Source organism: Hordeum vulgare, chromosome 6H, assembly GCF_904849725.1.
Source record: "Hordeum vulgare subsp. vulgare chromosome 6H, MorexV3_pseudomolecules_assembly, whole genome shotgun sequence".
NCBI lineage: Eukaryota > Viridiplantae > Streptophyta > Magnoliopsida > Poales > Poaceae > Hordeum > Hordeum vulgare.
This window is the reverse complement of record NC_058523.1, coordinates 148,017,568-148,041,698: the sequence shown is the minus strand read 5'-3', so window position 1 is coordinate 148,041,698 and position 24,131 is coordinate 148,017,568. Positions and strand designations below refer to the sequence as shown.

Here is a 24,131-nt window from a genome sequence, read left to right as displayed (position 1 = left end):
CGTGTATCAGAATTTAGATTTGTTTTCACCATTGGGTTTCTCGCGATGAGTTCTTCAAAACTAGATATCATATGGGTATGTTTCGATGAATTTTTTTAAAGCAACTTTGAGTGCTGAAGAGGCAACTTCAGTGCTATAGGAAAGCAACTCCTTCTTAGTTTGCCTACTATGATTGCCTATCAACGAGAAGTCCTTATAAGTTGCCTCCCTTGACTATCATGTACACCAAAAAAAGATAAGTTGTCTACCACACTATTAAGTATGCTAACACTATGTTTCAGAGTATATGCAACATTAGCTACATCCACACGCAACTTCTCCTAGCATCGTAGCCAACTAATTAGTGATGACATGCAACTAGGCATCATTGTTAGGCTACTAATTATCACTTTTAAGTTCTCATGATTTGTTGGGGTAGTTGCTTGGATTCATTCTGAACAAAAAAATTGTAATGCAGTCGCTTGGTTTTGCTAGGACAATTGCTTCAAATTTTTTTGCTAGAACACTTTTTCATTTTATGTTTTCTTTGTAGTTGAGTTGTTTTGGATTTTTGCTAGAATAGATAAGTTGCATTGCATGGGGGGCAGATAGTTGTCCACAAAGACTATTCAAGTTGGTCGTACACTTTTCCTGCCTAAAGTAGACAATCTGAGTAGTAATGCTAGGGACAGTTGCTTGGTTCTGCTAGGACAATTTTTCCATAGTCGTTTTTTAGTAATGCAGTTGTTTGGATTGGATAGGACGGTTGCTTGGTTTTGTCGCGGAGTTTCTCGGTTTTGCTAGAACAATTTTGCATTGTGGTTTGGTAGAACATTTGCTTTGTTTTTCTAGAGACAGTTTTGCACTTTGTTGTGGTAATACAATTGCTTGGATTTGCTAGGATATTGCTTGAATTTTTTGTTAGGAATAGTTTCTTTTGGATCTTGCTAGAACAATTGTCTGGATTTCTGCTAGGGGGCAGTTGCTTAGAGTTTGCAAGAACAATTGCTATATGCAAATGTGTATAATTGCATACACACAAGATGAGCAGGAGTTGCACAAAGTGTTACATCGAGTTGCTAGGGGGAGATCGGAAGTTCCATAGGGGGCATATCACACAGTTTGCCCATAAATCTATGCCAGTTGAATTTTTTCGCACGAAGTTGCGTGCAAAAATAGTACAAGTTGGATAACCTTATGTGTTTTTTGTGATGCCATTTTTTACTCTTTGTGTGATATGACGTTTCATTACTCTTTGTGAGGATGGACGGTTATCTTGTGCTTCCCTTTTCTAGGAGAGTCTCCCCGCAATACTACTGAGCAGCGCATGGGTTTTGGCTAGCGAGGTCATGGGTGTTGACTAGTTCCATAAGTGGGGGCGGATGCGAAGTTTTATAGGGGCGTTGATCACAAAGTTGTCCATAAACACACGCGCGTTGTTCATAATTTTTGCACGAGTTGCCCGCAAAATTTATTGGAATCTCCAGATATAATAATGGAAGAAAAACACGAGTTACTTGTTGAATGCATTGGGGTTGCACAAAAATACCCCCAAAATTGCTAATGGTTTTTGTGTGATACTCGAGTGCATAACGATCTCAAAGTCATTGTCCTTGTTTTGCCTCCATTAACACCATCAATGGTGAACTTAGACTTTCTCATATGTGGTTGCTTTTGTCTAGAAACAAAGTTAAACTGACAGTACACATGAGTTGTCTTGTGATAAGCAACTTCATAATATTCTAGGTAACTAATTTGTAAAGTTAGACAACTGAGTAACAATGGTAGGTAACTAACTACAAGTAGCAGGCAACTGGGCATCAATGGTAGGTCAATTTTCATAGTATTGTACGTGACTGGGCATTAGTGGTAGGCAAGTGAGCATCCACGATGGGCAACTGAGGAAACACAATATGCGAGTTGGGATAATGTTAGCAAAATACATTGATACACATAGTGCAATGAAGTTGCTTATATGTAGCATAAAAAGTGACTCATGCTTTGTGTGATTTTTTATTTTTACACAAACCCACCTAATACGCAGACCTACTAGGAAAAAAATAAAGTTGCTTTCCTACAGCACTAAAGTTGCCCCAATATCATCCGAAGTTGCATGGAATTTTGTTTATCAAAATCTATCCATATGAGATCTAATTTTGAAGAACTCGTCATGAGAAACTCAACCGTGAAAAAGAAACTCAATTCCAACACTCATTTCAAAAGATATACTTTTTTTAATATAAGGAAAGTAATTGATTGCACGACATGCTCTTTTTTTTGCATGCAAGAATCTTTTGCAAGTATATGTTGTGGAATGAGGGACTGACATTTTCCTTTTTAGCATAGACACATCTAGGCAATAAGACAGGATATTATCATACTATATGGTTGTGCGCTCGCGGATGGACGCTCGCAATCTACCTCTTATTAACAATCAATCTAAATTAGTTTTTCCTAAATATAATTATTCAGATACAGAAAAAGTATTTCACATTTTCTAAATTCCATGCGTATACCCCTACCATTCCCATCAAACGGAAGTAGTAGGAGCACGTAATTTCCTCCGCATGCTCCAACCGCCGCGCGCTAATGGCCATCCGTAGGGAGGAGACTCGGCACCCTAATTTGGGCAAGGCGGCAACCGACGGCCACCCGAGGCCCTCTCATGGCCGCTCGCGAGCCCTACAAAACGCCGTGCCGCGCCTCTTCACCCTCTCGCAGGCCCTCGAGAGAGCGACCGATCGACACTCCACACCCCCGCCCCACTCCCACCGGAATAAACCGCGCCTCGCCGGCCGACCTCTCCTCCTCCACCTCCTCCTCGAGCGCGCGACCGCCCAGCTGCTTGCCGTTTGTTTCTTTTGCGCAGGCCCAGTGCACCGTACCGTACCCACCAGGAGAGAGAAGCAGAAGCGATGGAGATGAAGAAGATCGCCTGCGCCGTGCTGGTCGCCGTGGCGGCCTGCGCCTCCCTGGTCGCGGCCTCCGAGGCGCCGGCCGAGTCGCCGGTCGTCGCGGCTGCTGGAGCGGCCGGCGCGGCGGCTGGCCCGGCCACCAGCGGCGCCTTCGCCGGCGCGCCCACCGCCGGAGCGCTCCTCCTCTCCCTCGTCGCCTACTACCTGCACTGAGACGGGCCGGAGCGCGCACGTTCCCGCGCGGCGCCACACACACGCGTCGCTTAATTTATTAATCAATTCACTGATCAATTGATGACTACCTCATGATTTATTACCGTGTATTATCGGTACCGTGTAACTGCGCTTGTAATTCTTCTTTTCGACTCGTTTGGTAAATTCAACCCAATTCACATCTGTAACCCGTCGCAGTGGCGATGTATTATCATTTCATTTGAACCAACCGATTGTTTCTTGTTGTGGGCTTGTGGCCCTGGGGGTTCTTTACTGCCTTCATATATTCTTTTACAATATGTTATTGAACGAACGTCAGATTTCTAGCAAGTTTCAGTGAACATCATGCCTATCGTCGAGTCACATGCACGGATCTTGACCCAAAAGGCCATGCCACGTCAGCTTTGAAACTTTTCGTTAGAAACAAAAGCGTCCCCAGCGCCATCTTATCCAAATCGCGAACGCCGTCTTATCTATCTACTACCACTAAAAAAGCAAGAGAAGGTAGATCCAACTCTGAATCTTGACCCTCTAAACGTTCAATCAAAGGCATGGATACTTCGTTAACGAAACTAATCAGTTTTCGTTAGCGTTGATCCCCCGCTTCTTCACGTCCCATGCGTCCTCGGTCAACTGGTCCCGCTCCAAACACAACCAACCCCTCCTCGATCCAATTGATCATCTTCACCGACCTGATCCCATCGACGGCTACCTCCGCCCCACATGCCACGCCGGCGACCTCCGCCCCCATGCCACGTCGGTGCCACACCGGTGCCACCCCAGCGACCTCCGCCCCCATGCCACGTCGCTGCCTTTCTAATTCCTCTTCTTATTTCCTTTTATTTACTATACTAGGTGGCAACAATATTCCTTTTCTTGTTTTAGGTACATAGCAAACTTTTAAAATAATTGTACCTGGCAGATTTGTAGATTTGTATTTTTTTTTTACTTGTCACATGGCAAAGTTAAACATATATTTGTGATGTTTCACATGCCAAGTTTGTTTTGTACACACAGCAAAATTTAGATATTTTTTCTCATGATCCCATGACAAGTTCATAAAAAAAAACTTTCGAACATGGTAATTTTAGGTCTTTATTTTTGTAATGCTAGCATGTCAAGTTTTGGGGATTTTTATCAACTATTGATGTCAATTTTGGAAATACTTATTTTTCTACTTTCTCACATTGGCAATTTTATTATTAAGAGCATGACAATTTTACCTTAATACCATGAGGATTTTATTTTTAAGGGCATGTCATTTTTATTCATTTATTCAACCTGGCAATTTCTTGTGTATGATTTCTATGTTTTGATAATGAAAATTAAGGCACGGAAAATTCCTTGTAAATTTTTTAATTAATACACAAGCTCGTCATATATGATTTCCCTTTGTCTGCATTTTGGACCATGTTTTTATTTTTGGAATTAATGTGGCCTTTTTGGCATGTTTTTTAGGGCTTTTGCCATGTATAAGTTTTGTCAATCCTCGAAGAGGGAAGCTAAATGGGCCTGGTTGGGTTGGTTCGCCCTTTTGAGTGATTCTTCTAGCCACTTTTTCGTTCGCTCGATGGAACCATTCTCGAAAACGAATTGTTCATGCATTATTCCTTTCCTTAATGTACGTCATCTAACGGGATCCTTCTTTTAACATTGGCTTGCGGCAATCGTGTGTCGTGACGGTTGTCAACGGCTTGTTTGAATCAACAAAGAATCTTTCATAAGTTGTTTTGAATTATATATTTGGTTAGATAAAAAAAATGAGTTGGTACTTAGTGAGATACTTGAGTAGTGTACAATGCATACCACCGAGAGAAATTATGAGGAAAATAATTAGATAAAAATGATCGTGGGAGAAGGTGCATTGAGCATCATGATTCATGCCCACACAGACCAGTCGCATTCACGACCGGTCAAAAGCTTTCTGCTGCGATTAGTTAGCTATAGATAGATAGAGACAGAGACAGAAATCCAAGGACCTAATCTTAGCTAGTGTACTATGCTGCAATGCGATGGATGTTTTTTTTTTTTCAATGTAATCGCAAAGGAAGTTTCCATAGAAAAAAAAAACTAAAATTTTAGCCTGTAGACATTTCAGTTTCAAAGCCGGATTTCACGGAAGGCGGTTCGGTTTCAGGCCTGGGGCTCTTGCGACGTGGCCTTGTCATTCTTTTTGAAATAAATTTTTTTTAAAAGAAAATCAAGAAGAAGGAGAAGAAGAAGAAGTTCGTGATTAGCAGTTCCCTTTTTCCTCCCTCCGTCCTGATGATTCCTCCACTCCGCTAGCCGTATCTCGCTCCGCCCTCCTCACCCACTCCCCTTTCTCCGCGCTCCCGCTCCTCGGCGGGCCCTCCTCAAACCCTAGGCGCGAGCTGCCGCGGCGGAGATGGAGCAGCACGTGCTGGTGGCGCTCGCCCTCTCCTTCGTCGGCGGCCTCAGCACCTCTCTCGGTACGCGCCATCGATTCTCTCCCCCGGGACTCGGTTGCTTGCTGCTGGCCTGCCAGCCTCCCCGTTTGCGGCGTCTGGCCTAGGGGAATTCTTCTGCTGCCTCAAACTTCTACTCCTCGGCTCCCCTGGCTTGATTTCCACCAGCGTTCTTGTTGTGTTTTCCGTTGCTACTGTTCAGTTGCGCAGAACAGAACCAGTGCCTCGCCATTTGCCAAGTGACGGAGTTTTGTGCCGTCTAGGAACCTAAGCAGGAGAATCGGCAAAAATCGCGACCCAACATTCATCAGAATGCATAGGCTAAATGGCTAATTCACAAGGTTGACCAGGGTGGCAAAAGCTAGTTCCACAGGTTTAGGCACAGGGTTACTCAGGCCTTGTACGATGCAAGGCGCCTAGGGGAGGTGCTTACAGAAATAAACCAATGTTTTCTTTAAGCATCGGTGCTTATTTGTAAAGTATAGACGCTTAATTAGGTGTCTCTCCTGTAGAAATAGGCACAGGTGCTTCAGAAAACCTGATTTATTTTTCTAGCACCTCCCTAAGCACCTAGCATTGTACAAGTCCTTACGGGCCTCCTATTGTTTTCTACGACAATGCCAAAGTAGCAACGACAAATCCTGCTTGTTCCCCTAATGCACTTTCCGATGCTTCTGCTTGATGTCACGCAAGGTTTCTTTGTGTCCGCTTAAGCTAAGCTCGAGATTTGTGTCTTCAGGTGCGCTGCTGGTGATCGTGAACCCTTCCCCTGACCTCAAGAGGCTCGGCCTCCTCCAGGTCATCATCAACTGCCTTCTTTTAAGTCATTGATTATCCGTTGTTTAGTAAGTAGTAATGATTGTCTGACTATTCGTGCTCCATGTATTGCTCATACTTCATGCAGGGTTTTGCTGCTGGACTTATGTTGAGCATCTCGTTTCTAGACCTGGCACACAACGCACTCAATTCCATTGGCTTCTTGAAGGCCAACCTCTGGGTGGGTTGGACTTGGATCTTTCTTGCAGTTTTAGAATCGGTGTCATGAAATTTCAGTTTATCTTATATAACAAACTGCGATGTTTTGCAGTTTTTTGCGGGAGTTCTTTTCTTTGGTTTCGTTGTCAAGTTCATTCCAGAGCCAACCTTTGTGCCAACAACTGATGCGAGCAAGAAAAAGGTAGGAATGAACTATCCTTGGGGATGTTTCCAGCATCATTCTTATCAATCTGTTTTCTTACTAAGATAAGAGGGCTGAATCGAAGTTGGTTTTCTTGTGGAAAGCAGACTGATGATGATGGGGCAGGTAAAGATATGATGAAAAAACATCGCCGGCAAGTCTTATTCAGTGGCATCATTACTGCCGTTGGTAAGTTACTAAGATTGTTACCTAATCACTAATATCCCCTGTTTTATCAGACCTACATTCTATCAAACCTACTTTCGGGAGACGTGATTACTAGAACTGTTCCGTGCCACAGAAGGTTCCTTGAGAAAATCTAGTGGAAATTTGCTTCTTTTAAGGTGCAATCATTTGACTTTGTACTTATTCTGAGCTGCAGGAATTAGCTTGCACAATTTCCCTGAGGGAATGGCGGTATTTCTTGGATCCGTGAAGGTAATGTCATTGTGTATTCATCTCAGTGTAGTGGCATCATTGATTTGCTAAGAGGACGTTCTGCACCTTGCATTTTGTCCCAATAAAATAACTGCTGGGGCATAGCATGGTTGTTTTGGTTTTCAAAGAGGACGTTCTGCACCTTGCATTTTGTTCCAGTAAAATAACTACTGGGGCATAGCATGGTTGTTTTGGTTTTCAAAGAGGTCATGTACCTTCTTAATTATTTATAGCTCGCACTAATTATACTCGGTTATAATGAAAATGCAGGGTCTTCGAGTCGGAGTTAACTTGGCCATTGCTATTGCTTTACATAACATACCCGAGGTACATAAATTAACCTACCAACCTTTCTGGTTAAGTAGCCTAAGAATTCTTATCTGGAGTTATTTGTTGCATCATTAGCACTTAGAATAGCCCTTGGGGTGCTCTTTTTAAGAAGATTCAATTGCCATAAAAAGTTTGTTTGTTATACTGCACCATGGAATCAATATATGAAAGCCCAATATCATGGCAAACTAATTCATGACAAGACAAGAGGCCATGATGAATCTTAACTCATTTGCAGTGCTTGTTCTGCCATGAAGTTTCGAGTATTTCGATATTTGCTAGGTCTCCATGCTGACCAACTTATATATTTTCCCTTTTGCACCGTGTGTTTGATGCTTAGTAGGGATGAAAATGGAATGGAAACTTCCCATTTTTTCAGATGGAGAGGAAATATGAAAACACAAACAGAAATTTGCAAAATGGAAGTGGAAGTGGAATTTTTTAAGCGGAAACGAAAACAAAAACAAAACTGAGTTTTTCGGTGGAACGGACATGGAAATGGAGCTTTCCGTTTCCGTGAATATGGAATTTCCGTTTTTACTATAGACGCATGGCTGCTTTGTAGTCCAACCACGAAACAACATACAATGACACAATTAGTAGAATGGATCATTTGAGACCCAACTTCTACTAACACATAAGTACTCAGCTTGACCCTATACACAATTGTCGAGTACAACTACAATAGACACATAAGTACTCAGCTTGACCCTATACACAATTGTCGAGTACAACTACAATAGACACATAAGTACTCAGCTTGACCCTATACACAATTGTCGAGTACAACTACAATAGACACATAAGTACTCAGCTTGACCCTATACACAATTGTCGAGTACAACTACAATACTAAGCTAAGTTGCTAACATAGTAATATTGTTTTGTAGCCATGTTAACAATTCAATAAATTTGTTGATTTTTGTGTGTATTCTCTACGATTCAAGGGGTTTTGAAGTTCCGATCAATGCCCACTTCTGTTTTCATTTCCGCTTTGTATTCGCTCCGTGTCCATTTCCAGTAGTGTCTGTTTCCGTATTCGTTTCTGCTTTTGCAAAGATATATGAAAACAAATGTGATAGCACTCGGTTCCGTCCGTTTCCGCTCCGTTTTCATCCCTAATGCTTAGTGACCATACTAGAATTAGTTGGCATCAAACATATCATTACGAGCAAGGGAGAATTTGCAAATTATTAGCAGGATCTATTAGTTTGGAACAAATTACTACTCGGTAAATTAATTAATTCCAATTTACGGAGAGGAGTTAAAAAGAAGCTACAGTTCTACAAAATCATATATCCAAGACTACTGACAGTCTGACATGTTGCTAATTTCCTTTTTGATATACTATCCTAACTAGTTGACATTTTTTACCTTCTCAGGGGGTTGCTGTAGCTCTGCCACTCTATTTTGCTACCAAAAGGTACCTGTTTTCCCCGTGTAGAGATGAATAATTAGTAAAATTTGTAGTTCACACCAGCTTTCACAAATGAGTCTTGAGTCCACTAGTGCAAATGCTACGAATTCGTGGTTTTTTTGTAGCCACATGTTATAAGTTGGTTACACAAATATGCCATGCCTGTTATATGCATTATTATTAAATGGCACACAATCTTAGAATTTCTCAGATATGGTGAGCCGCTCTTATCTTGGCTATGTGAGCTTTACCCATTTCTCCAGTCTTAAAGGGCGATTGGATTCCAAAGTACCTACAAAGCATGACCATGTTTGAAATGATTGTACTTTAGGAAGAAGGGAAATTTGAATTTCCCTTCATTCTCAATATTTCCTTTTATTCCAATTGTCATTATCAGGCTTATTTTTTTGCAGCTGATAATATTTCTCTGTGTTTCCTTCTTTCTTGCATATCAAAGCAAATGGCAAGCATTTAAATATGCAACACTCTCTGGTTTGGCTGAGCCACTAGGAGTATTTTTTGTAGGTATGCTGTTTTTGTGAGCCTTTTCTGTGAGTTTATTCTTTTAATGACCTGTCGACTACTGATGCAAATGTGATTACTGCAGCTGTCTTGTTTCCGAGCAACTTAAATCCTGAAATTCTTGAAGGCCTACTTGCATCAGGTTAGTCTGTTAGTAGAGCTAAAACGTGATATTTCGTGCTTAGTACTTTGTTGACCTCCCATTTGTCTCTATGCAGTTGGTGGTGTTATGGCTTTCCTCACTTTGCATGAATTGTTACCTCTAGCATTTGACTATGCTGGTCAGAAGCAAGCTGTGAAAGCAGTCTTTGTTGGCATGGCCGTCATGTCTGCGAGGTTTGTTGATGTTTCTGAACAAACGACTCACCTGTATAGTTCTGAAGCACTTTTACTCTGTGATTGAGGAAAAAACAACAAATATCCATGTTACACGGTGTAATTAAGTTCTTGTGTTCTACTCCATCCGTCCCTAAATATAAGCCTTTTTAGAGATTCCAATACAGACTACATACGGAGCAAAATGAGTGAATCTACACTCTAAAATACATCTATATACATCCATATGTAGTCCATATTGAAATCTCTAACTAGGCTTATATTTAGAAACGGAGGAAGTAGTTGATAGTATCGTAGCAGATTGACATCATATATTCATATGTTGTTGGCAGTGAGTGCATTGTAGAGAAAATGAGTAAATGACTGTATTCTATCAACTATAGGGTGAATTTATGGCATCAAGATTGCATTAGTATAATAATATGTTTGCAGCAGTGTTTGACAATAGGCTTAAACATACCGGTCCTTCTACCCAAACATAGCATAATAATATGTTTGCAGCAGTTTTTGACAATAGGCTTAGACATACCGGTCCTTCCACCCAAACATATAGCATGATAATATGTTTGCAGCAGTGTTTGGCAATAGGCTTAAACATACTGATCCCTGCACCCAAACAAAAATTTCGACCTATGCATTAGTGTGATCATCAGTAGTCATAATGCATCCGTGTTATACCCATATTTGCACAATTCTAACTTGTCATACACATTCACAATACAAATGCATAACCCACATTCCTTCACACTTCACAGTACATGCAAATTTTGACACAAAATTGCTGCACGGCCCCATGTCTTGAAAGCAGAGAGCATTTTTATATTTTTGGAAAATAAGCAGCACACAACACAATATTCTTTTCTTTTTACATACCTAATTTGCGATTTCACATTGGCAGCTTGTATTTCCTGGAGATCAGCCTGCCCAAAGAGATCAGTTTGTAACACATGACCGCACCACCGCAACTATACCAGCTGTTCATAGTGTCCTCTGAAGCCTGAGAGCTTCGCCATATATCAAACGTTTCTTGCGCTTTGCCGCTTTGCAAAGCAAGGGGCGTGGGGTTTGGAAGGTTCGTCGCTCAGAAGCAAGGATTATGGCCAGACAGTTGCACTGGCCATGTGTAGCATACACTATTACTCCTGGTCATTGTATCTGACCGTTATTTACTAGGAAAAAACAGCAGTGTCACGACCCATATGCGGTGGCTGGACACCCCTCAATTTGTTTGTTTCAGAAAACCATATGGGTTGACGGGTATCTGAATACAACCACCGGGTTTGTTGTCCAGTAACAGGATGCAACTAGAACTGATTTGTGTAGTTTTTGCCGATTTGACACTAGTTAAAAACCTGCCTGGTGGTCTTGTTCCTGGATTCTGTTCCAAGTTTATACATCTTCAGTTTCTTTTCTCTTGCCATAGAGTATTTAAAAACAATCTTGCTTTGGAGTATTGTTTCCAGCTGGCTCGTTGAAATGATATTGTGTTTGCCATGGGTGGTGCAACAGCCTGTTGGGACTTTGGGAGAGATTGGTGCTAGGATTTCTAGACTGAGATTACTTAGATTATGATTTCATCCAAAGGTAGGTGCAAATAAATTATGAACTGTACTTGAACAATCAATCGCCTTAACCAAATTCTCTCTCTTGCCTTGATTGTTTTACCGTCGCTTACAATATCCCTGAGCAAATAACAAGATGTTGTGCGCCAGAATCGTAGTTAGTTACAACTCATAACACGACATTGATTGTATCAGATTACCATTGCAATCTTGCGGACGAGGAAAGTCCTTCTAGCTGAACATGGTGACATTCCCAGCAACCTCACAAGGATGGTTACCTGTGCTGCATCACATGCAAACTTGGCTCGCTGGATTGAAGCAAAGTGTGTGCACATTGCTGACACAGGTCCTCAATTTTGATTTCTTAGCTCAAATTTCATATCAACAAAACTCGCCGCGGTTTGTCAGCTGGAGACCTTTCTCTGGTTGCGGCTTCCAGCAAAGTTTACAAGATTGAAGGAAAGAACTGTATATGTTCAGGCATTCTGGGCTACACAAAATTTGCTTTGCGGAAACTTGTATCAACGTCGCAAAGACGATGGCACTATCCCTACCAAATCAGATCAAGGTTAACAGACACCTCAATGATTTAATTTCTGTGCCCAACCCCAAAGTGAAATCGTCTTGCTTGTTTGTCATTGAAAGCATATTCAAGTCTCAAAGGTCCCAGCGGGGAGTCCACACGGATACCAACACCATACCCGTAACCACTTCCTGGCTTCCCGCGGGCTCCTGCTGGGTCACCTAAAAAACGAAACGACGGGAGATTGCGCAAGTGAGAAGAGCTTTCGGTGAAAAGAAGAGCTAATACATGAAAACTGATCTACAAATTCTGCAGGTGGAACCCTGTCAGGCCTGTTCCAGCAGCAGCAAAATCTTCTAACTAGAATAAGGGCGAAAAGCAATAGTTTTCTTCACTCTGGATCTTATTGGAGATTTTTCTTCAAACTCAAAACGAGGATTAGAGAATTTGTTACATGTACAGAACTAGCCTGCTTTAGAGACCAGAGATTTGGACCAAAATTATACAATCACAGCAAAATGTGAGTACAACATGACTTACCAGGAACCGTTGGACCAGAGCCAAGATCACTACCATAGTCACCAAAGACCACACCTTCCAACGGACCAAACTACACAGAAAATGACAACTGTGAGTAATCAAAGCAGGCTGATTTTTTTTAATGCAAATCATACTGCAAGCATGACATGCAGAGTAGCACACGAACTAGTCAAATGCATTTGATGTCATTGCAGGTAGCAATCATGAATAGTCAACGATTGAAGTACTAATTTTCCAGCCATGAAATCTTGTATGACAAGTCACAAGTAATTGGATCATTGACACAAGAACAGAAACAATTCTAAAATTAATCACTGAGACGAATATAAGAAGATGCGAAAAGCCGAAAACAGTGATGGTGTTTGCATAAATCAGGTGGCGGAGAACTGAAGTAACAGGTGCCTTACTGGGGCTTATGGAATAATTTTTTCCTATAGCTAATTCTCGAAGTACCCTCCTATGCGTGGCTAAGGGCCATGCACACACAGGTACCAGGTCGCACGCATGCATGATGCAGTTAATATGTCCAGCATGGATTAGAGATGTTACACTGAACTGCATGTGGAGTTGTTTTGTTGTCTCAAACAAAATAATTGATTTACCGTTATATTCTTAAAAAGAGCAAATAAGACTTCATCTTAAAATTGCAAACTAATTACTACACTTTTAGATTCTTCTTGATATGTGTGTGTTGATGTTGCCAACTAGGTTTTTCTGAGAATTGCATATGGTTGTGTTCCTTTTATCAAGAAGTGTTTCATGTGATTGTTCAGTTTAGACAAAGAACTTATATCGCCAAAAAGAGAGGCAAAGCTTACCAAGCGGCAAGAGACTTCACCACTACCAACTGCATATGAGCGGCCAGAACCAACAGCACCTTCTTCATATCCTCTTACACTGTTTGTCCCACCAATTGCAAATGCTTCATGAGGCGAAAAGTTTCCCTCCACATGACCTCCAGAAGCACTAGATCATAGAGCAAAATGATATATCAGGTAACATAACAACAAAAAATGAGTCCACTGAGCAAACCTCCAGGTTAAACTGATGTTTTCACTCATGGTCCATCAATGGTACGACATGCACTAAAACATACCTTAGAAGAAGTCGGGCAGGACCAATTTCATAGCTCTGCCTCAAACGGGCTGTCACTCTGTTGAAACTAAGCCACTCTGGAAGAATAGGTAGACCTTGCTCGACGTTGAAAACAAACTGGAAGCAGTAACAGTAGGATATAAGAAACTGTCACAGCAAGATTAGAAAATAATAAAATGCAGAGGATAAATACTAACCATCGTAGAGCTATGATCTCCGGAGTCTGTGTAGACACTTTCAAGCTTAGCAAGTAATGTATCATCATAAGGATTTCCGCTGCATTTTCATGACAGGGCCATCACATATCAAATAGTAACTTAATCTGACAACTGTATTCACGGTGTACACTGTTATGCATTCCCTCTGTAAAGAATTATAAGAGCGTTTAGATCACTACTTTAGTGAACTAAACACTCTTGTATTTCTTTACGGCGGGAGCATATACTTGTGGTACAAACTAAAGTTGAATGAGAAATCAAGATTTGAGACCTTGCAGTTAATTGGCTGTTATAGAAATCTCTGATCATAGGGTTGCCTTTGTCATCACGGGCACCAGCATGCTGCATAGAAAGTGTCAACAGAACGCAATTAGGCTATTGTTTATGGAAAGGTAAGCAAAGGAAACAGTAACAAATATTTATACGGTTCATTCAACAAAGTTTGTACCAAATCACACGAGTACACGACTGTCTACTTTAGACTTCTGCTAGCGGGCCTACATGCAGGGGGGAAGGCGAACGATTACTACAACTAGTATTCACGTGTTTACCTGAAATATCAATCCAAGAGTACCACTCCATTTAGGCCTGAAAGGTCGACTATATTCAATGCCAGCAGTTATCCGTCCAATTGTAATAGGACTATGGTCAGGATGCTCCCCACCATGGATAAGTGTTCCAGGGGTCCTAGAGTTCTGACAAGAAAGACTATCGTAAGCAAATGCACATGACTCACAGCTGATGGAATCATGGAACTGTGATGATATCATACTAAAGGTAAATACCTGAACCATGACAGTTCTGGAGGTCCTCTTATTGTCACCATCAATCCAAGGGTCAGTGTAGTTTAAACGAAATATAGAATCTATTTGTCCCCTCTCTAGTGAGAGATTCAACTTCTTGTTCCTCCCAAAAACATTCCGCTGAGAATATGCAAAGCTGTTTAAAAACTCCAGTGTGAGGAGGGAAAATAGATGTAGAACTTCCTGTTTATCCAGGCAGGTATAAGATAAATAACAAAATTAAAACCAAAATCTAAAAATTGTCAATTGCTAAAGGCCTGCTTGGGCTTTGGAGGGTCATCTTAACTTTGGCACTACAATGTGATGGTGGGGCTTGAGAATAGCTGATACTCCCTCTGTACCGAATTATATGACGTTTAAGCATTCGTAGTACAATTTTCGTCACATAACAAAATTTCTTGACTTTCCCAAATTGCCCTCCCGCCACTCGCTCAATCGCACTTGCACCACTCGCTCTCAAGTGTCATCTCCCTCTCCCCATTGCCCTCTCTCTTCTCCCAGATCCGGCGGCCTCCCCCTCTCCTCGTGGCCAGCGGACGCTCCCTCTCGACGTTGCTGGCCTCTTCCAGCACCCCCTTTCTCCCCAGCACCTTGCTTTCACTCAGTTTGTATGCGTCGATCAAAAGATTGATTTTTTACACCGGTGATGAGCTTTTATGCAACAGAGGCATGCACGGCCGCTGGATTTAAGTGTGCCGGTGATGTACGTGAACGACGGAAGCGTGCAGCGGTGGAGCAGCGGAGTACCGAAGCATACGAGCGGCGGAGCAGCAGAGTACCGGAGCGCCAGAGCAGCGAAGCACCAGAGCAGTGGAGCGCTGGAGCAGCGGAGCACCAGAGCAAGTCCTTGGGCTCCTCCGTGCAGAGCATCCCAGAGCTGCTCTGGGAGAGGGGCGCGCACAGCCTGCTGGAGTTCAGCCTCTGCGAGCTCCATGGCGCCACGGCCGACTTCAGTCCGTTCCTAATGGTCCGCGTGGGCGGCTTCAGCATGGACCAAGAGAGGCGCTGGGACCAAACGATCTTGAAGGGACCACGCTAGGCCTGGAACTGGCGAGCTGGGAGGCAATCTAGAGCGAGCTGGGCGGTGATCTGGAGGAAGATGAAGATTTGGTGGTAGCAGTTCTCGGAGGGGTAGCAATGTATTTTCCTTAGTTTTCACCTGGTCGGGACGTTTTCCTAAACGTCTTATAATTTGATACGGAGGGAGTACATTTTAAGTAAGCCCATAGTTGATTATCCACAGGTTATATGTCAGGTTGCTTCTTGGAACTGTTATTTTATAAAGGCTCAAAGCCCAGTTGGAGCTTAAGAAACATAATCTCAAAAATATTATCATGGCAATATTATTACATAATTAAACAAACTAGATTCCATTCCAGAGGAAATAAGATATTATTTACTGAAGAATCTACGGACCTGCCAATTAATCCAGAAAGAGGCCCATTTGTTATCCTGCACAAAAATAGCATGATATATGTTAAGCCTAGAATTTCAAATATAATTTGCATATAGGCTACATATGGTATTCGAAATCCAGTACATAACAAAGCACCTTACTGATTAAGAAACATACTTTATGAAAGCATACAATTCACTCAATTGGGTTCACTAAATAAACAGTACTAACCCACTCGAAATGCCACCACCAGCAGAGAAACCACCAGATTTGCGTTCGACAAGATTCATGACAAGATCCACTTTATTAGAATCTGCACAAGACCATAGATAAGAGCACGAGTACTTGAGGAAATGAAGACCGGCTTAAAGAAAATGGGAACTATAAATTAGCTTCACCTCCCACAGGCTGCGGAATTATTGTGACATCCTCCATAATTCCCATAGTGAGTATCGTTTCAACATCTCTTTTCACTTGTGCTCTATTGTATGCCTATTTCCATCATTAATAACACTAATAAGATGTCCATTACAGCATCAAGGCTACAGGACAGCAGTTTCAAATTGTCATCAAACCAAGCCTACATACACAAAAGCTATACAAGCATGATCTGATTCCGACCACACTTGGTATTATTGTTGACATCCTTCTAACAATAGTACTTGCTTTGGTCATGGTATTTACATAGCAACTTCTAGACCACACTAACAATACTTAAACGCACATCACCGTATCGCCAAGCGTGACATGAGAACTGTTCATAAAATCATTCTATGTAAAATTGTGCACCGAGGACATAATTGAAATAAACATTCATGAATATCATCAATAATGTGTCCAAAGTAGATTAAAACACAAATACAGCAGGTAACTTCTAAAAGACTCTGACCTGACCCTTCTTGGTGGTCAGCTGCTGGAGTATGGTTTCTGGTTTCGTTTTTCCAGTAGTTGGTTCACCACTAGTGATAGAGAGATGGAAGGAGAAAGAAGATACAAATGATCAGAATAATACGTGGCCATAAAACAGGAATCAGCAAAGAGAATCTCACTAAGTCAAGCTATGATTCTCACGTTCTTCTATCCAGAAAGCGAATATTGATATTATTAACCTCGGCTTCAGAAACTTGCAGCCTTAGAATTCCTCCGGAAAGGATCTCAGCATATGAAACCTGAAATCATATCAAGCGCCTTCATTGATTTACCATTATAGCAATAAAATATTCTTTTACTGGCTAAAACTGTAAACGATGTTGCTTTTTACCAAAAAAATGGTGGGCACCTAAATGTTTGCTAGACACAACTAACAGGTTAGCAACTCCCACACATTCACATTTTTCTCACGTCATATTTCTAGTTTGTTACAATTAAGAACATGTAGAATCAAAAGCATAGTGTGACAATGAAGTTCTATATACAAAGCAGGAATCAGGAAGTAACAAACAACACGGTAAAACAGAACTATGTGGTATGCCCTCCCAATTTGGAACTGGTGACAGGTGAGATGTAAATGATGGCAAGCACATTAAAAAAAAACAGAAATTGACAACTCAGGTCTTGTGGTACTAGGCCTCTAGAAGGCCAAGAAGATATAACGCTTCACTTGTTCCTTAAGAGAAGTGCAGCAGATGCCTATTTTCAGCAATGTTCTCAAAAAATTGCAACACATCACCAAATAGAAGAAAACGAAAAATTATGCACAATGGTAGAACATGGATTATATTAATTATTTTCCCCACCTACCATGCCAGTAAGACCGCGCTCCTGATACCATCCGTTAATGGACTTAATCACTTGATCTAAATGTCTTATGTTGATTATTTTCCCTGCATAATGTAACACAAAACACAGGTCTCAAGAACAAATCTTATAGAAGCTAATAAAATAGACTAAGGTTAAAAAATTGTTTCTCTTTCTTTTAGAGAAATGAAATTTGAAGAAACATGCAGGAGAAACTAAAAGTTCTGTTAAAGAAGAAATATACAACCAAAATTCAAGTGGAGAGGACTTGAACCAAAGTTGTAGAATTGTACACCCACTCCCCCGCCAAACTGAGGTATGCTCAGTTCCCAAAGTTTTACATAATTTTCTCTATAACAAAAGGATACCGAGAGATTATATCACTGTAGATGGACCTATTTTACCATAGATTTCTATGCAGTGTAGAAAAACATGTCTTAAGATCAGAACTAAACCAAGAACAAGAACCATGTGAGTCCACATAAAAGGCGTGTTTCATTTGCTGCACAGTTCAATCTAGTGATATCATAGTAGGACCAAAAAACTCAAAAAAGGTGATAAAATATGCACGGTGGTGGTGATTCTCTTATGCATTCTAGATATCTCTTTGCCAGACGAATTTAGGGTTCATGTAGTGTTGGTTCATGTAGCATTGTGCAAAGTAAATCAATACACCAAGTTACACAAATCAATAACCACATTTAACGTAACAGACTCTTAAACATGAGAACAAGTACCGTGGCGGTCGCGAAATGAGTCATCTAGGAACTTAGAAGGCAGCATGTTGGCACCCTCACATACCAGCCCATGGAAGTCCTGGTTCGGCTCCACCTAAACCACAGAACATCCCAAATTCCGCAGCCTTCAGCTCCAAAGATAAGCCATGGAAAAGGGATAGGGGAACATGCAAAATCCTGACCTCAAAGACAAGGCGAATGCCGTCGCGGGTGTCGACGGCAACTGGCATGCAGGAGCGGAAGAGCCCGCTCTCCACCACGCGGTGCACATCCTCCTGCACCTCCCTCACCGTGAGCGCCGCATTGGGGCGGCACGCGCGCAGGGCCGCGGCGGCCGCCTCCTCTAACTCGGGCCTCTCCAGCGGCTCCCCGTCCTTCCCGCGCACCGCCACCTCGCTGATGAGCACCCGCTCCTCGCCCCCGCCCCCGCCGCCGTCCTTCCCGTGCCTCCGCGGCAAGGGCGCGGCCGGCGTCTCGGCACGCGCGGCCGGGACGCGGGGGAACGACGCGGCGACACGGCGGGCGGCGGCGTCGATGGCCCGGCCGATGTGCGCGAACGGGGGGAGCGCGGCGGAGAGCAGGGCGTGCGTCGGGGCAGGGGCCGGGCAGGCGCGCGGGAGCTTGACGCCGGAGGAGACGAAGCGGACGCCGTCTCGACGGGGCCCCATGGCCGCCGCGCCCGACGTGTGGACTGGGGTGGCGTAACTCGGCGGTGGGATAGGGCTTAGGGTTTTGGCAACGAGGCGGGGGAGGCCGCGAGGGTTTCGTCCGCCATGGCTGATCGGGGGACCGAGGCTCCGGAGTGGCGGCGACTGGTGAGCTGTGCTCCGGAGTGGACGGCTTGCTGATGGTGCTCCTGTGGAGCAACGACAGCCGTTCGATCTCGTCGTGTGTCCGTATGGTGAACCCTGTGCGTCCATCTGATCCGTTGGCTTAACTAGTATATGTATGCCCTTGCGTTGCTAGAGGCCAAAAAAATACTCCATCCATCCTAAAATAAGTGACTCAAAAAAAAATTACTTTATACTAAAATTAATACAAAATTGAGTCATTTTGAAGTCATTTATTTTAAGACGGAGGAAGTACAAAACATGCACCTTCTACCATTATGTGTCGTCTTTTATATTTAACACATACAAGCATCACAACTTTCATCTTTAAAAACATTGTGAAAGTAAAGTTGTTCACCAAAAAGTAAAACTACAAATATCTTGATTACCTTGTAACACTCGAAAAAGATGTCACTTTTTTTTATTTTAGCAACATAACGTTACTTGTGTGAGCTTTGTAGATAATCTCAAAACTGCGACTTCTATGACATGAAGACATAGAAAAATCTTGATTCAAGCATGAAGAAAACTTTTGTCAGTATACTTTTACACCTCTTCACGGGGCTTCTGCACTAATAGGTTTTATGTTCGCTTATTTTAACTTGCTTGCTCTGTTCAATTGCTTGGATTCTTCATTTAATTCAGAAAAAACAATCTTGTTCGTATAGTCGATTGACCCAAAAAAATGTCCACTATCGAATTTGAATCCACTTATGTTATACTCTGTTTGTTTAGTATTATCAAGCGATGAAAAGTCTACTTAGTCGAGTCTGAAATTAATTTATAACACACGAACAAATTAATTGGTATCTATTACTAGGGAAAGTCATCGACACTAAATTAATCATGAAATGTTTTGAATTATAGTGCCAAAATATGTCTTATACTTTATACGGAGGGAGTATATATTAGCATGGAGGTTTCGTGGGTCTTTTTTCCCATTAATTGAAAGGTTCACATTTTCACAACAATAATTTTTTTTTTAGAAGTGTACTCGTTTTTCTTGCTAATTCTTAAGGGGGCTTATTGAGTTTAATTTGCAGACCTATATAAATAGATGGATTTGCCGTGAGGCAATAATGTGGGACTATGTTTTTACAGAAGTATGATGTACATCAATTGTACACAACCTTAACAAATTTGTTTGTTGGCCCACATTAGAAGATAGGGACTCTTGGTTGGTTTAAAAAGGAAAACAAATGACTTTTGAAAACAGATCGAGACACTTGTGCATTAAAAAACAGGCGGGTGATGGCACCTAAACTTATCGTCTATTTTTACAAAAAGCTTTATCCCTTTTGTTGTGTACGTTAGACTGCCTAGATAGTTGGTGAGGACAACAACAATTGACCTGTGGTTGTGGGTTCGAATCCAAGTGTTGTGCATAATTTTTTTCTCTCCTCTCTCGAGGTAGGGCTGGATTTTGTCCGCACACGGGAAAAAATTGGATTACGGATTTTATTCAAGAAAACATCATGATGTCTAAAAATTACATAATGAACTAAGAATACACCTTTCTTTTATTAGTAAATATAGATAGCAGCTGTTTTTATTCTTGCCTTCCTAAAACCGGACCTATTTCGAGCTCTCTCACGCATCCTTACTCGTGAGCCGTTGATTTCGCGTGTGGGATGTAGATCACCATCAAATCAATGTTCAGGTCGCGAACTGGGCTGTCTCATGCGCCTCTACTCACGCGTGGGCTACTAACGGGCCGACTGTCCTGGGGGCTGCTACTCCCACCATTGGGCATGCCACTGAGCATCGGATTCCCTTGGATCCCAGCCACACTTGCGAGGGTATCGAGCGCGAGAGAAGCAAGCTGATCCAGCGCACGGGGAGCAAAACCGGCGCGAGGGGAGGCGATCGAGGGGATCCAGCGGGACACGCTTCAGCCGATGCGCTTGAGGGAAACAGATCCAGCAGACGAGGGGATCCAACGGGCGTAAGAGACGGTGGTCAGCTGTGCTGTCTTTCTACAATCTTTGCTCGAAAGGTGCAGGCAGCAGGTATGGGCTTCACTCTCAAATCGCTGGCGACGAAGGGTTTTCGCTCAGATCGTTACAACAGGGAGGAACTTTGCTGTAGAGGATGTCTTGGCAAGGGGAAAGGGTCCGGACCTACACCCCCATGTCTATGCAAATATCACTTCTCTTTATCTTGGATGTTCTAATCTTCAGATTTGTCTACTTTCCACATACCGAGTAGTATTCCACGACAATCAGGAAGTGGCCGCCGTCAGTGCCCTTTTACTCAAAATTATCAATGTTAATCTATGCATGGATGCTCGTCACTGAACTTTGCTTTTTTTTTACTGCTTTCTACCGTGAAGTCCTTACTTTTTGTTGAATGTTGATCTATGCTACAAATCTTTGCATATGTTCTTTTACTCAGTTTATTCATGTTGCAGGATAGCAATATTTGCATATGTTCTGCCTGAAGGCCAATCGATCAGTATATTTTCTTCCTATTCCATCTCTAATTAGTGTTAGTTACTTCTGGCATGGAGATCGTGCACAAGTTAAAGTTCAGCTTAGCGGGCAATGTAAACTAAAAGTTACATGCAAAGATAATTATACACAATCTGCTAAAAACAACATGCATTCTTATCTAGATTACTGTTCCATCTGAGATAGACATGGTTTCATTCTAATCTGCATTGTGTGAGTACGTAAAAATTTGGATTGCACAATATCCATATTTGTTTATTGCCTCCACAAGGATTTTTCTATTGTAAAGTAGAAAGGCGAGAGGAGGATGTTGTGCTTAATGTGAATCAGCATGAGTGATTTATCTATTTTGTAATTGTTTATTTCGCTTGTCATGATTTTTTTAACTGAATCCATTTTGATATTTTCCTCAAACAGGTTCCAAAACGATGACTTCATCTACTCTTTCCTAATGTATGGTATTCACTTTGGATCGATGGGAAACTTAAACTTCTGAAGGATCCTTATCATCTATTAGAGAGCTAAATATCAGCTTCCCTCTCTGATTCTCTGTCTGCTACTTGTTGTAACTACTCTACACATAACTCAATGAACATTTAAGTATGTTGTAAAAAATTAGCTGCTTCTTGCGAGTGCCACTTATGCTCTATCTATTGTATTATGATTCAAGATGCACCATACCCTTACTCTAATATTTTTCTCAAAGTCTGCTCTTATCTGGATATTCGCTTATTATTTTCTGATTCTACTTTCTTAAAAAAATATTTGCTAATATTTTACTTTTTATGATGAGACATGTTGACTAGGTTTATTATATTTGTAGGTATACATAGATAGTTCAGCGTGAGCTTCAACAATGCAAACTAAACTTCGTATTTATATATTTTATTTGTAGTGGATTGGGTTACAAATAAGTCTCTACAACATGAACCTGATAGTGACAACATATTGTTTGCTCTGCCCCTGCAGCAGTGTCCAAGTGGACTTTTATGGGATGTCACCCGAGGGTGCGGCTTGTAGGTGAGGGAGATGATGGCGGACTTTTGTTCCCCTTTCATTGAACTTTTTTTTTCTCCATCGACGACATCAATACCACATACCAGCAATCTGCTCTTTTTCGGAGCTGGACTCTTGGTCAACATTTTGCTTCCCTATACAGTGTTTTGTTTTGTTCAACCAATTCCTTTTTTTCTCTACTTTTCTTGATGTGTTATCATGGATCTGATTATGGATATGTGTGGGCACCTACAGTTACAAAACAATATGGGTTCATGGTTGTGGAATTGTTCTCATTGGTTTGGAGGAACATGCCTTGGTCATGATTTAATCATTGGATTAACTGTTAGGATTTGAATCTAATGGGACTACATACTTTCGCATTCAATCTTCTTACATAAGATATTGGCAGAGGCCTCCCTTCTCTGCTGCATCATCGGTTGGGGCTCTGTATCTCCTGTCAATGGGTACACCGGGTGTCAACCCTTTTGCTCTGCTCCTGTATGTATGACCCAACTCACTCCTTGATATGATAGTTCAGTATTTTTCGAATGCTGACTAAACCTCCATGTTCAATTTAGTTGTACAATAGTAGTGCATAGTCGAATTGTATTGCCCTTTGCTTCTAGATATGTAACTATAGATCACATTGACCTCTACCTGGAAGCAAGCAATTTTTTTGACTATGAGGTGTAACATTTTGTTTCTATTGCAGAATTTAAAAATGGTAACTGTTCTATAAGTTAACGTAGAAGTGTTAATATTGTAGGAGTTGTACAAACGGAACCAAAGATTACTTACAACTTATTAAACGGTTTTGCTCAGTGATGTCGTATGTACTATATTGCTTTGTTTTTTTCGTAATCTGCCTCTTTTGTTATATAACAAAAACCTTAAGTTCGCTCTTCTCTTTGCTTTCCATCAAAATAATCCATCATATGCATATTTCTCACGGAGCCTTTCCCTTGCAAATAATGCTTTCCCGTCTCTGCTCTAATTAGACTTGTTGAGCCAGGTTGGTGATCATCTTCTGGTGGAACCCTATGATAGTACTCCATCCTGTAAGTGCATCTAGTGCCCCTTAGTGATTTTGGTGGTTTGAAGACTTATAGGTTAAGTATCTAATGTGTTTGTGAGTGTACACATGATCTATAAGTCATTGAGGAGTTTGATATATTTGAAGAATATCGACCCCTAAAAATATATGTCTTCAGTTGAAGAAATTGGTCTGACGCTGAAGAAAAGTATCGCGAGGAATCTGCGATGAAATTGATATTCCTCATGAAGATACTGATATTGAGAAGACCGGTGGTTCCTGAAGAAAATCATCCTGAAGAATTTGAAGCATGAAGATTTACACTTTCTGTTTTACTTTCTTCGCATTTGAGTAATAGGAACATCGTACTGTTAAAGGGGGTCAAAGTAACACTATGGAATGAATTTCCTCATGATGCTCAACCCAAGCCTAATCCTATCAAAAGCCTCAAGTGA

The 24,131-nt window shown here is 41.7% G+C and overlaps 2 protein-coding genes across 2 annotated transcripts; one reads left to right on the top strand and one right to left on the bottom strand.

The window, feature by feature from the left end:
• Positions 1-5,300: 5,300 nt before the first annotated feature.
• LOC123403086 (zinc transporter ZTP29) lies at positions 5,301-11,165 on the top strand. Its single transcript, XM_045097057.1, has 12 exons — positions 5,301-5,557; positions 6,273-6,331; positions 6,438-6,530; positions 6,621-6,710; positions 6,818-6,899; positions 7,093-7,148; positions 7,419-7,475; positions 8,861-8,901; positions 9,353-9,420; positions 9,503-9,559; positions 9,636-9,753; positions 10,652-11,165. Exons 1-12 carry the CDS (start codon positions 5,494-5,496, stop codon positions 10,695-10,697), a joined length of 831 nt encoding a protein of 276 aa, XP_044952992.1. The 5' UTR covers positions 5,301-5,493; the 3' UTR covers positions 10,698-11,165.
• A 217-nt stretch (positions 11,166-11,382) lies between these two features.
• Positions 11,383-19,216, bottom strand: LOC123403085 (outer envelope protein 80, chloroplastic). The gene is made up of 16 exons (XM_045097056.1): positions 18,547-19,216; positions 18,365-18,458; positions 17,631-17,713; positions 16,962-17,059; positions 16,780-16,849; positions 16,289-16,382; positions 16,122-16,203; positions 15,911-15,946; positions 14,477-14,630; positions 14,243-14,386; positions 13,963-14,033; positions 13,671-13,749; positions 13,475-13,590; positions 13,197-13,344; positions 12,379-12,448; positions 11,383-12,059 (listed from the first exon to the last, which is right to left on the bottom strand). Exons 1-16 carry the CDS (start codon positions 19,030-19,032, stop codon positions 11,905-11,907), a joined length of 1,980 nt encoding a protein of 659 aa, XP_044952991.1. The 5' UTR covers positions 19,033-19,216; the 3' UTR covers positions 11,383-11,904.
• Positions 19,217-24,131: the final 4,915 nt, after the last annotated feature.

Excerpts from the sequence above, each read along its gene's own strand:
- LOC123403086 (XM_045097057.1), top strand. The coding sequence starts at position 5,494 with ATGGAGCAGCACGTGCTGGTGGCGCTCGCCCTCTCCTTCGTCGGCGGC. Across the intron at positions 6,332-6,437 it reads AGAGGCTCGGCCTCCTCCAG|GGTTTTGCTGCTGGACTTAT; the intron begins GTCATCATCAAC and ends TACTTCATGCAG. Across the intron at positions 9,754-10,651 it reads ATGGCCGTCATGTCTGCGAG|CTTGTATTTCCTGGAGATCA; the intron begins GTTTGTTGATGT and ends TCACATTGGCAG.
- LOC123403085 (XM_045097056.1), bottom strand. The coding sequence starts at position 19,032 with ATGGGGCCCCGTCGAGACGGCGTCCGCTTCGTCTCCTCCGGCGTCAAG. Across the intron at positions 18,459-18,546 it reads GCATTCGCCTTGTCTTTGAG|GTGGAGCCGAACCAGGACTT; the intron begins GTCAGGATTTTG and ends TCTGTGGTTTAG. Across the intron at positions 16,204-16,288 it reads AATTCCGCAGCCTGTGGGAG|ATTCTAATAAAGTGGATCTT; the intron begins GTGAAGCTAATT and ends GGTCTTGTGCAG.